The sequence below is a fragment of the Rhinoderma darwinii genome, chromosome 11, assembly GCF_050947455.1.
Source record: "Rhinoderma darwinii isolate aRhiDar2 chromosome 11, aRhiDar2.hap1, whole genome shotgun sequence".
Classification (NCBI taxonomy): Eukaryota; Metazoa; Chordata; class Amphibia; order Anura; family Rhinodermatidae; genus Rhinoderma; species Rhinoderma darwinii.
In genome coordinates, this window is record NC_134697.1 from 25,812,717 (window position 1) to 25,825,273 (window position 12,557).

General features: G+C 40.0%; 1 protein-coding gene across 4 annotated transcripts in view; it reads left to right on the forward strand.

The window, feature by feature from the left end:
• The window catches only part of INPP5A (inositol polyphosphate-5-phosphatase A), a 358,729-nt gene that overhangs the window by 266,525 nt on the left and 79,647 nt on the right, over window positions 1-12,557 (forward strand). For all 4 annotated transcript variants that reach the window (XM_075843182.1, XM_075843181.1, XM_075843180.1 and 1 more), the window contains one exon: window positions 7,901-7,985. In XM_075843182.1, the coding sequence (XP_075699297.1) occupies window positions 7,901-7,985 (85 nt within the window). The remainder of the gene's footprint in view (window positions 1-7,900; window positions 7,986-12,557) is intronic.

Below are 12,557 nucleotides of genomic sequence, written 5' to 3' on the forward strand. Positions count from 1 at the left end.
AGTGTGTTCCTACCCTTATGATGTCGCTCCTGAAGCTGCTGCCTGTCTCTAAATAGGCAATTGGTCCAGTAGAATTTGGAATTATTTTTTTTTTGTGAAGCAGCTCAAAAAAATACAAAATGTTTGTGTTAGGGCAAAAAACGCGGCAAGATAGTGTGGGCAGGTCAAAATCTGCCTCAAAATTCGGTGCGCGGTTGCGGGTGCGCGGGTGGGCGGTCGCGGGTACGTGCGGTCGCTGGTGCGCACTCGTGGACGCATGCGCGTGCGGTCGCGGGTGCGTACGGTCGCGGGTGCGCGCTCACGGACGCTCGCGAGTGCGCACGCGTGGGAGTTTGCGGGTGCGCGCGATCCGTCACGCGGGCGGTGTTTGACGGCCCCCATGACGAGAGGGGGGGCCCCGCAGCTCACGACATTCTTTTGGTGAAAAAAACAATCCCCATTGCAGGGGCCTGGTTTTTTTTCTACCAAAGGCAAGTCGCGGCAGTTACCGGGCCCCCCTTTCAATTAGGTTTGGCAGGGCCCCTCACATCAGTACCCCTAATACTCCCCTGATGGCGGCATGATATAGTGCTGGACGGAGTACCGTTAACAGGCGGTGCCACGGTAGGGGGGCCCAGAAAATGTAGCTGTATGGGGCCCTGAAATTCCTGATGGCGGCCCTGCATACAGTGGTAATCACACAGTAAAACCCGAACATACACACACATCACATACCCAAGCATAACTTACCTGCTGCTGCCGCCGCTCCCTCCGCTACTAGTCCTTGCTTCTGAACATATGTCCGGAAGCCGCGACTGGAAGTAGACATCCTACTGTCCGGTCGCGTCTTCCGGTCCACATGAAAATGGCGCCGGATGTCGCTTGGCCGAAGACCTTCCTTTTGGACTGTGTGGGAGCGGCGCATGCGCCGTTCCCACACAGACGGCGTACACTATACTGAATGAAACTGCTCCTGTTCACGTTCTCTATGGGGATGTATGAGCCGTATTCCATCTCTGTATGTGTTGTTAATCGACACATAGAGATGAAAAAAGCAGCACCCATAGTGAAATAAAAGTAAAACACAAAAACACAAAGAAAATGTATTTTAATAACACACTAAAAGCAAATTTATATTAAAAAAATAATTTTTGGCGACACCTGTCCTTTAAGTAGCACCGTAACATTCAAGTTGTTCGACCTTTTTCGTAACCGAAATGACACCTGTGTTTACTTAGTAAACATATAAGGTTGCAAAACAAGCATAATGCCTGTAAAATACCCTATGAAGCTGATATATTTTAGATCCAAATATCCAAGATGAACTGCTATTGGGTTTTAGTTTGTACTGCTATCCTAGCCATTGATTTATGTAGGCTGGGGGAAATAAGCAGCTGCCAGACATCTTTTTGGTGCTGCTTATCTATGGATCCTGTTTAGGCCTTACTCACACGAGCATGTCCGTTTTTTGTCCGCGTTTTTCCTGCTTTGCAGTTCCGTGTGACAGTGTACGATGCGCGTCGGCGGTTTTTACGCGCATATGTCATCCGTATCTAACACGGTTTTTACGTCCGCAAAAAAAACTGGAGGTGTTTTTCTTTTGTCTCATCATTTCTTTAACAACAGTTGCGTGAATGACTGACAGCACACGGATGTGCGTCTGTCTGCTGTCAGTGATTTTCATGCACCCTTTGGCTTCAATGGGTGAGTGATGCGCAAAAAATGCACAAGTATAAGACATGCAGTGCGTTTCATGCAGCGGTCACACGCAGCGTGAAAAACATAATGTCTGAATGGCCCAATTGAATTGCATAGGTCCGTGTGACGTCCGCGCGTAACATGGACGTGAAATAAGCCCGTGTGAATGAGGCCTTATTTTTGGGATAATTTAAAACAGAAGTAAAAGGCCTCAGTCACACGTGCATGGAACCATGCTGTTACTATGTTGCTGGCCAAAAAGTTGTGTGTTGTGCCAAATTTTGCACCGGTCCCACATACATCCGATGGAGCATGCTTTTGGTTTTTTTTTTGTTTTTTTTTTTTTTTTTTTTCTTGCATTCTTCAAAAAAACAAATTGTATATTCATAAGGCTCAAAACCACTGCATTCTAGTTACTTGTAATACTGATCCCAAGTATCATGAAATACAAGACAATTGCAATTTGAGAATGATGCCCATACACTTACAATAGCTGAGCGTTTTGGCCGAAAGCTACTCCCCCCCCCCCCCCACACACACACGCATACACGTGCACGCACACTCGGCCGAGCATGTGTTTTCATTGGGGGAGAAGGGAATAACTTCTGCAGGAACAAGGGATCGGGCATGTTAAAATTCCACATGCCTGACTCTTCTTTCCCATGACATCTGCCATCGGGGGAGGGCCGGGACACATTAGATAGTCGGCTGACCCCGCTGAAAGTCTACAGTGTATGTACAGCCTTAGAACAGGTGGAACCTTCTGATTCAGCTATCCAGTGTCGTCACATTGGAAATAATTGTTGATCAGCATAAATATTTATGTAATACATAATGTAAACTTTCCAGAGAAGTTCTACAGTAACTTATAGTTAGCGGAATAGAAATTTTGGGTGATTGGGTCAATAATTTGTCTGTGGCTGTCTTTGGAACCACTGAGATTTACCAACCTGTATGTAAAAAAAATAGATAGATTAGATATAGATCTATCCAAAAAATAAAAATCAGGCAGCACTCCAGGGACATGAGCAAAAAACTGGTGGTGCTTTATTGGTCAATAAGTAAATGCAACGTTTCAGCTCAGCATAAGCGCCTTTCTCAAGAGATATATATATATATACAGTCGTATGTTACACCCAACGCCTAACTTCAACGGGCAGAATCGAAGATCACTTCGATTCCGCCCATTTAACCACTTAGCGACCGTGGCATCTAAGCCATTAGAATGAGGAGGCGGCCCTTCTGAAAGCCCATCAGCCCCCGAAAGATGCGATTGCAGGGTGCCGATGGTTGTCATGGCAGCCTGGGGTCCTAATGAAGGCCACCAGGTCTGATATTTTTGTAGGAGCCTGTCTATATACTGTAATACGTTAGTATTGCCGTTTATAGAGCAAGCGATCCATTGATCGCTGGTTCAAGTCCCCTAGGGGGACTAATAAAAAAAAAAAGAAAAATAGCGCTGTAATCGTATTGACCCGTAGATTGAAGTTAACAGGTTGTTTATTAATGCACGATAAATGCTGTTTAAACGAAACCTTAAAAATACAGGCGGAATCGCTGTTTTTGCCTATTTTGCCTAAATTAAAAAAGTTATGGCTTTTAGAAGGAGAGAAGGAAAAACCTCAAATAAAAATGTGCATTTCCAAGGGGTTAAATATTTACTGAAATTTTTAACTATGTTATTTTGAAAGTTTACAGAATTTTCTATATATTGCCTGCCTGGAAGTGTGAAAGGAGTGTGGTAAAGTCACGGTGTAATTTTTACTACTCGCATATATTTGTGGTGACCGATAGAGTGTAATCTTACAGCAACAGGTAGGGGTAGTAATTAAAATATATCTGTATATATTTATGCTATATCTTCTAATGTTTAACTTTTCAGATATGACAATCATTTACCCTAGACACCCGCCTCTTTTTTTTTTTAATTTTAATTATTAAAAAAAACAAAACACCGCAGACTCCTTTATTGGTGTCAAGGCAGGATGAATTGGCCAGAGGAAGCATGTTTATAGACTGTGTGAAGAACTTTGTCTTTGTGTGGGAATGTTGGTGACACTGTTGTGGTGTGCTTGAATGAACTGCAATGACGCGACTAATAAGGTACCCTGCTGAGAACCACAGTGGGACTTATTCAGACCTCCCACCTCAGCCATTCAGCTCTAGTTCAGTGTGGCTAATTTTTCCCATTCCTTCAATTCTTTGGGCCTCCTTACAAACAGTAAAGTCAACTTTCACACCGAATGCCTGATAAGTGCTTTAGGAAATAATCGTGTAAACAGTGTGTTACCTTCTGACCTGCAGCTGATACCTTGGTCTGGGACAAAACCCTCAAGGCTATTGCATTAGGCATGGCTATTAGAGGAATAATACAGATGATCCTCCTTACAAAGTACCCTGAGAAATGGTTTAGCTAAATCAGTGTGCCCCTTGTCACATTGAGTTATGCTCAGCCACCACCCACTTTAAATTGCTTGCATTTGTCTGAGGGGCTTTTTCAGCCCAATGCATATCTACAGAAAGTATTGCGGTCATCCCTTCCTGACGCATGCTATTGTCAAAGTTTTGTTCTCCTTTACTGAAATGAAGCCGTGTAGTGAAATGGTTGTTGTTGAATTATGGCTGTGAAAACCCGATGGCTGCAAGAAAAAAGGCAAACATTGAATTTTTTTTATTCATTATTTAATTTTAGATTTTTTTTTTGCATTTTAACTTCTGTTTTTAACCTTTTTTTTAATACAGTTTCTTATCGTTTTGACGGCCGATCCTTTTATTTAAAAATGTATTTATCAGAACCCAATGTTTTTATAGAAACTGATAAGAGACTCAATTACATTCACTCATTTGTGTAACTTTACATCGCAACAATGTTGGTGTAGCCGTAGAGATTTCTTCGCATTGGTTTAATATATTCAACTTTTGTAATCATTCCTATTTTCAATGTAGGTGTGTCCCAACACATTCTGACATGGTCAGCACTGATTGGACAGTATCAGAGTGTGTAGGGAAACACCCCATTGACAATGAAAGTGGTAACGTCCAGTTTTCAATTTTATACATTTCCAAGAGGAACAGCACAACCCATAGTTCTATGTAAGGATGCAGGCATGTAGGGAGAGCAAAAAGTGCCCAAATGCTCCTCTGCCTCATAATCCGACACCAACATTATAAATGGTACATGGTCAAGGTCTCTGTTACAGATTTTGCATTGAGGCAAGGAGCTTCAAGTTGAGCCTCTCAATGTTCATTTATCAATGGGCACTGCTGCCCAGGATATTCACTCAAGCCACATCTTGAAAATAAATATAAAATATAATAATCTCCTTCAAGCTAGCCTGCTTGTTGACAGTTTCCATGGAATTTATCTTTCTTTACTATAAAAAGGAACTACAAAAAAAATTAGTGAACAGTGCAAAAAAAAGGAATGACCTTTTATAAAGGTGCTTGTCTTTACATTTGCTGACTGTTAACCAAAGGTGGAGCTTTACGTTAAATGTACTTGAAAAAGTGCGAACACCATCTTTTTTTTTTTTTTTCCCCTACTAAATTCTTTCATTTAAAGCACATGCTACGTTTTGATGAAATTGTCCCTTTAAACATCCTGCAGGTTCTAGAGAGCCATTAGAAAATTTGCCTTTTTGAGCCCTCTTCATGATGTATTGGGATATTTTTATATACAGCTAACATTGTTACTAGTTAACCTCCTGCTCACCCTTTGTAGAATGAATCATGCGATCTTGCTGCGTATTGTTATGATGTATCCCTTGTAACATTCACCAATGGATGCCCTCACAGGGACAACTTATGACTTCTTCATGTGATAACATTTATAAAATCCTTAGCTGCAGCCATAAAGCTGCAAAATAGGGGAAGCCATTTTAATTTATCATGGCTTTGTGTATTTATTTTGGTTATAACAAGTCTATCGTCCCTGCTCGAAGTCCTAACATTTGGGCTGTCGGATGATCTTGATTCTGCAGCTTTCCAGATGAGAAGCACTTGACACTAAAGGTGGAGTATTACCTGCAGCTGTGTTATCCTTTATTGAAGGGCGGGGGTTATAGCTTTTTAAGAAATGACATTGAATTGAAATGTCTATTCTTTTCATTCCAGATGATATAAACTAAAAACGTACTTAGGGAAAATAGGGGCAAAGGTCTAGATATAGTCAGTTATTCTAATATACCAATAAAAACGCCACAGTTCGGGGTGTTTATTACGGTCTTTATATAGGTTTAGGATTCTCCACATTAGATGCTGATATATTGTAATTGAATGGTTTGCCTATTGTTGTCTGTGGACACCTGACTGCAATATGAGATGTCACTTGGGACACCATGCAACTCACGTCCGCGCTGTTTACCTGCGACCCATCAATTTTACCAATGGGGAACAATGGAAAAATGCTTATGGATGACCAAGATTAGAAAGTGACTGTTTATTGTCCATAGGATTCCTGATATTGCATTTACTTGAAAATAGATGAGCTGCATACCAGACACAGTCCATGGACAAGGCTAGCGTGTTTTCCTGGGGGGGGGAGGGCTCATCTATTTTTTATTTATTTTTTTACCTTTTTTTTTATCCTGGACAACCCCTTTAATGTATATCGGTAAGTGGCTGAATTTTGATATGACCACAGATTTCTGCACAAAACCTTCTAATCCTGGAAAACAAAGTAGCCAGTGCCTCTGTTCCCTTGCTTATCCACAGGTATCCTCAAAAAGAACAACCTACCATCTAGAGCTGTCACTTTGTCATTGATTGAACATACGGATATAATAAAAAATGAGCATTAGTGTCTGAGAAGCGAATTTAAAAAGTGACAATATGGCCGCACTTCCTGTTCTCATTTTTGCAAAACACGGCCACAATTGAATAGAAAAGTGCCAGTATAGATGTAAATAAAATAAAAAATTCATAAAGCGGATTTCCAGGCAGTTGTGACACGAGTCTCTCAAAGTGGTAACTAAACATACAGGGGGATGTACTGACTTTTTTTCACCCCCCCCCCCCCCCCACACACACAGAGATGCCTTTTTTGCTGAAGAGCATTTTCCACTATGCATAGCCAGCAATCTGTATCTGGAATACCAAGGTCTGCCTCCCTGTGCCTTCAGGGCAAAGTATGATTTTGATAACTGAGGTGAAACTTATCATTTTTATGAAATGCCTAAATGTGTAAAAGTAATGTAATTGAGCTTTAATTAACTGATTTCTTTTTCTATCTGGCCCGGGGTTTTTTTTTTTACTCCATAATTTCTGACTTGTGATATCCATTTAGTTAACAAGCCGTAAGTAGCATTTCTTTGGCAAGAAGTGTCAATTTAAAAAAATGACTTTGGGGAAAAATTAGCTGCACATACCTTCCTTGAAAAATCAATTTATTTAAAAAGCAATTCGTCACGCCTTTCTGCCACTTCACCAACATTCATTATTTTTATGTTAGCTGTAAATGACCTTGAGCAATGCCAAAAATCGAAATGAATTACTGAAATTGGCAAAGGCCAAAATGTCTTTGTTTAAAGTTAATGTGTTATGAATTGTGGTATGAACCTAACAGGAATGGTTAGAACTTTTGGAGAGAAATGTACTGATGTCCTGTGACCGGTATTGACACCTGTATATATGACATTGATTCTAGTTAAACTTGAGATATATTTCAGTCTAGCTCTCCTTTCTGACATCTTGTAGTATATAGTTTTTCACAATAATACCCTTTTCCCTTTTTATTTTAGTATTTTCAGCCTTGTTTTTATCTGCTGTCTTGATTACACTAAAAATTGTTTCTACATGGGAAATGCAGATGCCCCAAGTGAGAGGAAAGAGATCTTTAGATGGACCGCCTCACATGTTAAATGTATTCCTAGGCTTCCTTCACTAATGTCCAGCGATCCAGTTAGGTTTCCCTCTGGTGGGGTACAGAAATGGCAGAGGGAAACTGATCCCAAGCCTCTCTACGAGAGCAGTTTTGGCATCCGATGCATCAGTTTTGTTAAAATTTCTATTCAACAAAATTTTTTTGTAATACTTGTTTCTGAGAAAGCCCCAGATGACCACCATTGTGGTCGACATTGAGAGATGGGACAGTCACAGAAACTTCGGCAACAATGTGAACATGCTGATATAGATTTTTACTTTTGTTTTTAGACTTTTATTCCATAAAAGCTGTATAAAGTATACTACCATGTAACTAACATTGGATACTTTTTCTGTTTTTCAGTATTACAGATCATCGATTTGAAAAAGTTCCCTATTTTGTTTTTGGAGATTTTAACTTTCGACTTGATTTAAAATCGGTGGTAGAGGTAGGCCTTGCACAATTTACTTTTTATGTGATTTCTGCCTATTAGCAAATCTTTTAAAAATGCTAATAATTCCCTTATTGCTCCTGTTCCTCCATCCATTGTTTATCCACTCTATGCTCTAAAGTCCTGTTTACGCAAAGCAATTTTCCAAACCATTGACAAATAATTGGTGAATTGAAACATTATTTGCCAACATTTGATGGACATTTGCATCATCCCGATCCTCACAGCCAGCGGGGAGGAGCTTCTGGTTCAACAAGGAGCATCATTGTTAAATAGCAACCGCTCTCGGGCATGATGGAAGTTATTGTCACAGCAGCTATAAAACCACAGATTGGAGACCACTGCATTGAATGATCCTCTTCCGTTCCCTATATGAAATGTTGTACTTTTGCTTTCTACTAGCCTTTAACTTCAGGGTTCTCTCTCTACTGCTTCAATTTGTCCGATTTTGGAGGTTGCCCAAGTTCGGATGCGGCACAAAACCACACAGGAAAAACACAGTTCTTCTAAATTATTTGAAACTGCTTTTATGGAAAAACCATGATTTTTTTTTACTTTTTCTTTTACACCTAAGTTTTTCCATATTGAGCCACAAGGATGCATTTTTTCTTTAGAGGGAATGCTGAAATAATAAAAATAAGTAAGTCCGGCAACCACAAAAATGTGCATGTTAAAATGCAAAATGTGAATAAGATTTTTTTTTAAATCTTTTTGCCTAGTTGGTTTTTCCTAATGCCAAAAACTGCAGGTGAGAAAAAGCAATGCCAAGTGTTGATGGCATAGCCCCTCAATATAACTATAAAGCCAAAGATGCAGTAATATTTGATCCAAGCAACCAGATAAATTACTGATTCATTAGGCCAAGTTGACTCTTGGTGCGGGAAAAAAAAATACTGAAGGTCCACCAATTGTTTTTTTTTCATTCAAAACAGATGTTCGGCTATGTTCACACTGAGTTTTTTTGCAGGCAGAAAATTCTGCCTGGAAAACTCAGCTCCAGGTTTTTTCAAGTGTTTTTTTTTTAAGTTTTTTTTTTTTTTGCGTGTTTTTTTACCTATTTCTTCAACAGGCAAGGGGAAAAACCGCAAGCGGTTTTTCACATGAAACGTGTTAAGAGCGTTGGCCATTCAGTGTTTTTTCCGTCTCCCATTGAGTTCCATGGGGTTTTTGAGGCAGAAAACGCCTCAAGATAGGGCATTTCGCTTCTTTTTCCTGCAAGCGTTTATTTTCTGCTAAAACGCCTCCAACTCCCATTGAAAACAATGGGAGGCAATTTCGACAGTTTTCTGCCGCGGTTTTTGCTGAGGTTTCAGCATCAAAAAAACATGTCAAAAGATCTCCGTGTGAACAGGGCCTTGTGCTGCCATGCGATTTTCCATAGACTCCGTTCTAGGAGCGTTCATGTTACTTGCTGTTGTGATGTGAATCCCGCAGACATGGCCCTAGATTATCTACAATAAGCCGCCAACCTGATATGACATGAATTACAGATTTCTCATCAACTTTGTTGTTCATTGGCCATGCCAGGTATAATATATTTACAGAAATACGATTGTTAATGTTGAAAAGTGCACTATTCTATAGTCTTCCTATAATCCGGGGGAAAAAAAGGTTTTCTCTAATTAAATTTCTTTGCTTTTCTGAATTTAATTTTTTGTTTTTCTGATTGTTTTAAATGACGAGAAAAACAAAAGAATCATTGACCGCACAGAAGCTCTGGCAAATAAACATGACTTCATTGCTCTGTTACCCTGCACACCTAATCAATTTCTGGGTCTTTTACACCTCTGTAATTGGTGTCTACCCTGCAGCAGAGCAGATAGTGTACCTGTAGCCGAGCGTCATTATTCTCCTAATCACCACTATAACAGCTGTGTTTGCTCTTCTGGTTCATACTTTTGTACCTTGTTTATGGCCATTTTGGACAATGCTGGTGTGTAAGTAATTAGCTTACTGTAAATCATCCTTCATTGCAGACCAAGCGGTCGTTTAGTCATTGAAAAGAAGAATTGCCTTTTAGTCTGCAGATTTCTCAGGCATGTCTTTGAAATGTTTCATTGTTAAATATAAATGTGGGTGTTGTAGGAGTAAAGACAGGTGGGTGATTCAAATGAGGAGTTGTGATACTTTGAAAGTGCAAATAGCAAGTATCCTTTGCACCCAAACAGTAGCCAACACACTCGAATGGCGATATTTAGTAACGCTATACTTGCTAAAAATCTGTCTCTAGCATGAATATCCAAAACATTGGGGTAAATGTATCCATTATTTTACACCAGTTTTCTAATGTATTCATTAAACCGTTTGGAATTCAGTCTGACACGTATTAAATGGATGGGGTTTCAGACTTGTACGCCAAGTGCGACTTATTTACTAGAGATTTCGGACACTTCAAGGGATTCATCAACAGGGCGTACACCATTAATAATCAATCGCGCCCATTGCCTATGTTCTGCTCTGGGTAGAACCTCCCAAATATCTGTGTATTCACACCTAATGGTTGGTTGACAGATATTGTTGAAAAACAAAAAGCAGTTCTCTTCTGTTAAGTTTATTGTGAGAGTGAATAAAACTTGCTATAGACTTAAGACTTAAAGGGGTTACTGGCTTTGTATAGTCTTTTTGTTAAAACGGTCCCCCGATAATAAGCTTATTACAGGGTGTCCTTCATATGGGACCTGTAGCAACAGACTGCGAAATTACAAAAGTCCGCAAGACCAAAACTACGATTTAAACACCTCTTTCACTCAACAGAGTCTATAATGGCGTTATGGCATGGGAAGCCATAATAAAGACAGGTCTGGGGATGTTCCTGCACCCGTTGAACAGACCCTCCAATCGGAGGATCGGTGTGTTTGATGTCTTACTTCTGCAGGCTTCAGAGCTAAAAGCTCCCAGCATTCCTTGCTGGTTTAATGTCTGTGCAGAGCTTGCTCTGGTGATTTGCGTTTTGGAAATGATCATGTAAATACCAGGCATTATGCAGTAATCTAATGTGAGAAAAACTAAATGTGTTACAGGAGCTCATCTAAACGATTATAGATGTGTCTGACGATAAGCCTGTTGTCTTTCTGGTGATGACCAGCAGAATTGTGACTGCAGCTCTGGAGTATAATACAGTCTAAATCTGGACCAGTACAAAATGGGAAATGTAGTGTATTTGCAGTGAAACTCAAGCATGTATATAGATTAAATATAATTTTTAGGACCCATTCACACGAATGTGAATCTCGTCCATATGCTGTGCATGAAAATCACGCACCGCACCCGGACCCATTGATTTCAATGGGGCCGTTCACACATGCGTGAAACTCACTGCATTACCTATATCGGTGCATTTTCATTCACCTACATACCCGTCAATGGGTGAGTGAAATCCACGCACCGCACACGGATGCACATCAGTGTGTGGTGCGTGATTTGTGCATGAATTCCTTTTGGGGGGAAAAAAAGTGCTTTGCGAGTGTGTGAATAACGCATGCCACTTGCAAAGCACACTGATGCATAACGCAAGGCACATGGACAGATTTACACACCTTTTTTACGCGTGTAAATCTGTCACACTCGTGTGAATGGAGCATAAGATGTAAAAGTATTAATATACCTTTAAGTTCACACGGATGATGACACAACTGATTCACAAAGTACATTTGTCTTTTACCAATCTGTTTCCCATCATCATTATGAATAGATACTTAGGGTTTTAATTTTTTTTTTTTTATTTGATTCTATTTTTTTTTTTTTTTTTTTTGGTAGTTCAGTCGTAAAGAAACCTCTTATCTGAGGAAAACAATGATGTTCATAAATATGCTTGGTTCACCTATTTAGGACCAAATTTGGATTCCCGTGAATACATACTGTAATACTTGTCAGGTCTCTCTTGTTGTGTGGAATTAGAGGAGGAGGCAGTTTGAGTGAAATATAGCAACATCTCTCTGCCGGTGACCGTATCAATGACTGTCAATCACTGCGTAGGAACAACTTATATTGTCCGCTTCCCACCGAGTCTTTTGAAGACCACACAGGATCATGCAATATGAGCCAACAATCAATATCCAAAGCATTTGTATGAAATATTTCCATCAAGTGTATGTTCACTTTGTGGTAGAAAAGTATAGTAGGAAACATGACTGTAAAGTTACAGGTTACAGCTCTTCGTATTAGGGCAAAAGTTAGGTCATGACCCCAATTTGCAAATGTGTAGGAAGTGTACACATTAGAGTCTTGGCTGTTCTTGTAGCACTCAAAGGTTCTCCCTTTCCCTTATTTTTGTGAGAACAAATATCCATGATTGATGTCTTCAGTATAACTAAATATCATGTCAATATCCATGATGCTGACTTCGATGACTAAGATGAGATTTTATTGGCAACGTTCACCACATTAAAGAAACATTGGGGGAAAAGGGGTCTCCTGCTGGTGATATCTCACCCTCTTCCACATCGCACTAGCCCAAAAAAAATAGTGCCTGCTCCGACGCTAAGGATAAGTAGCTATCATCCATTCCATAATACAAAATACAGAAGTGATGGCTACCAGTCGGCAATATGTGCCACCAACACTTACAAA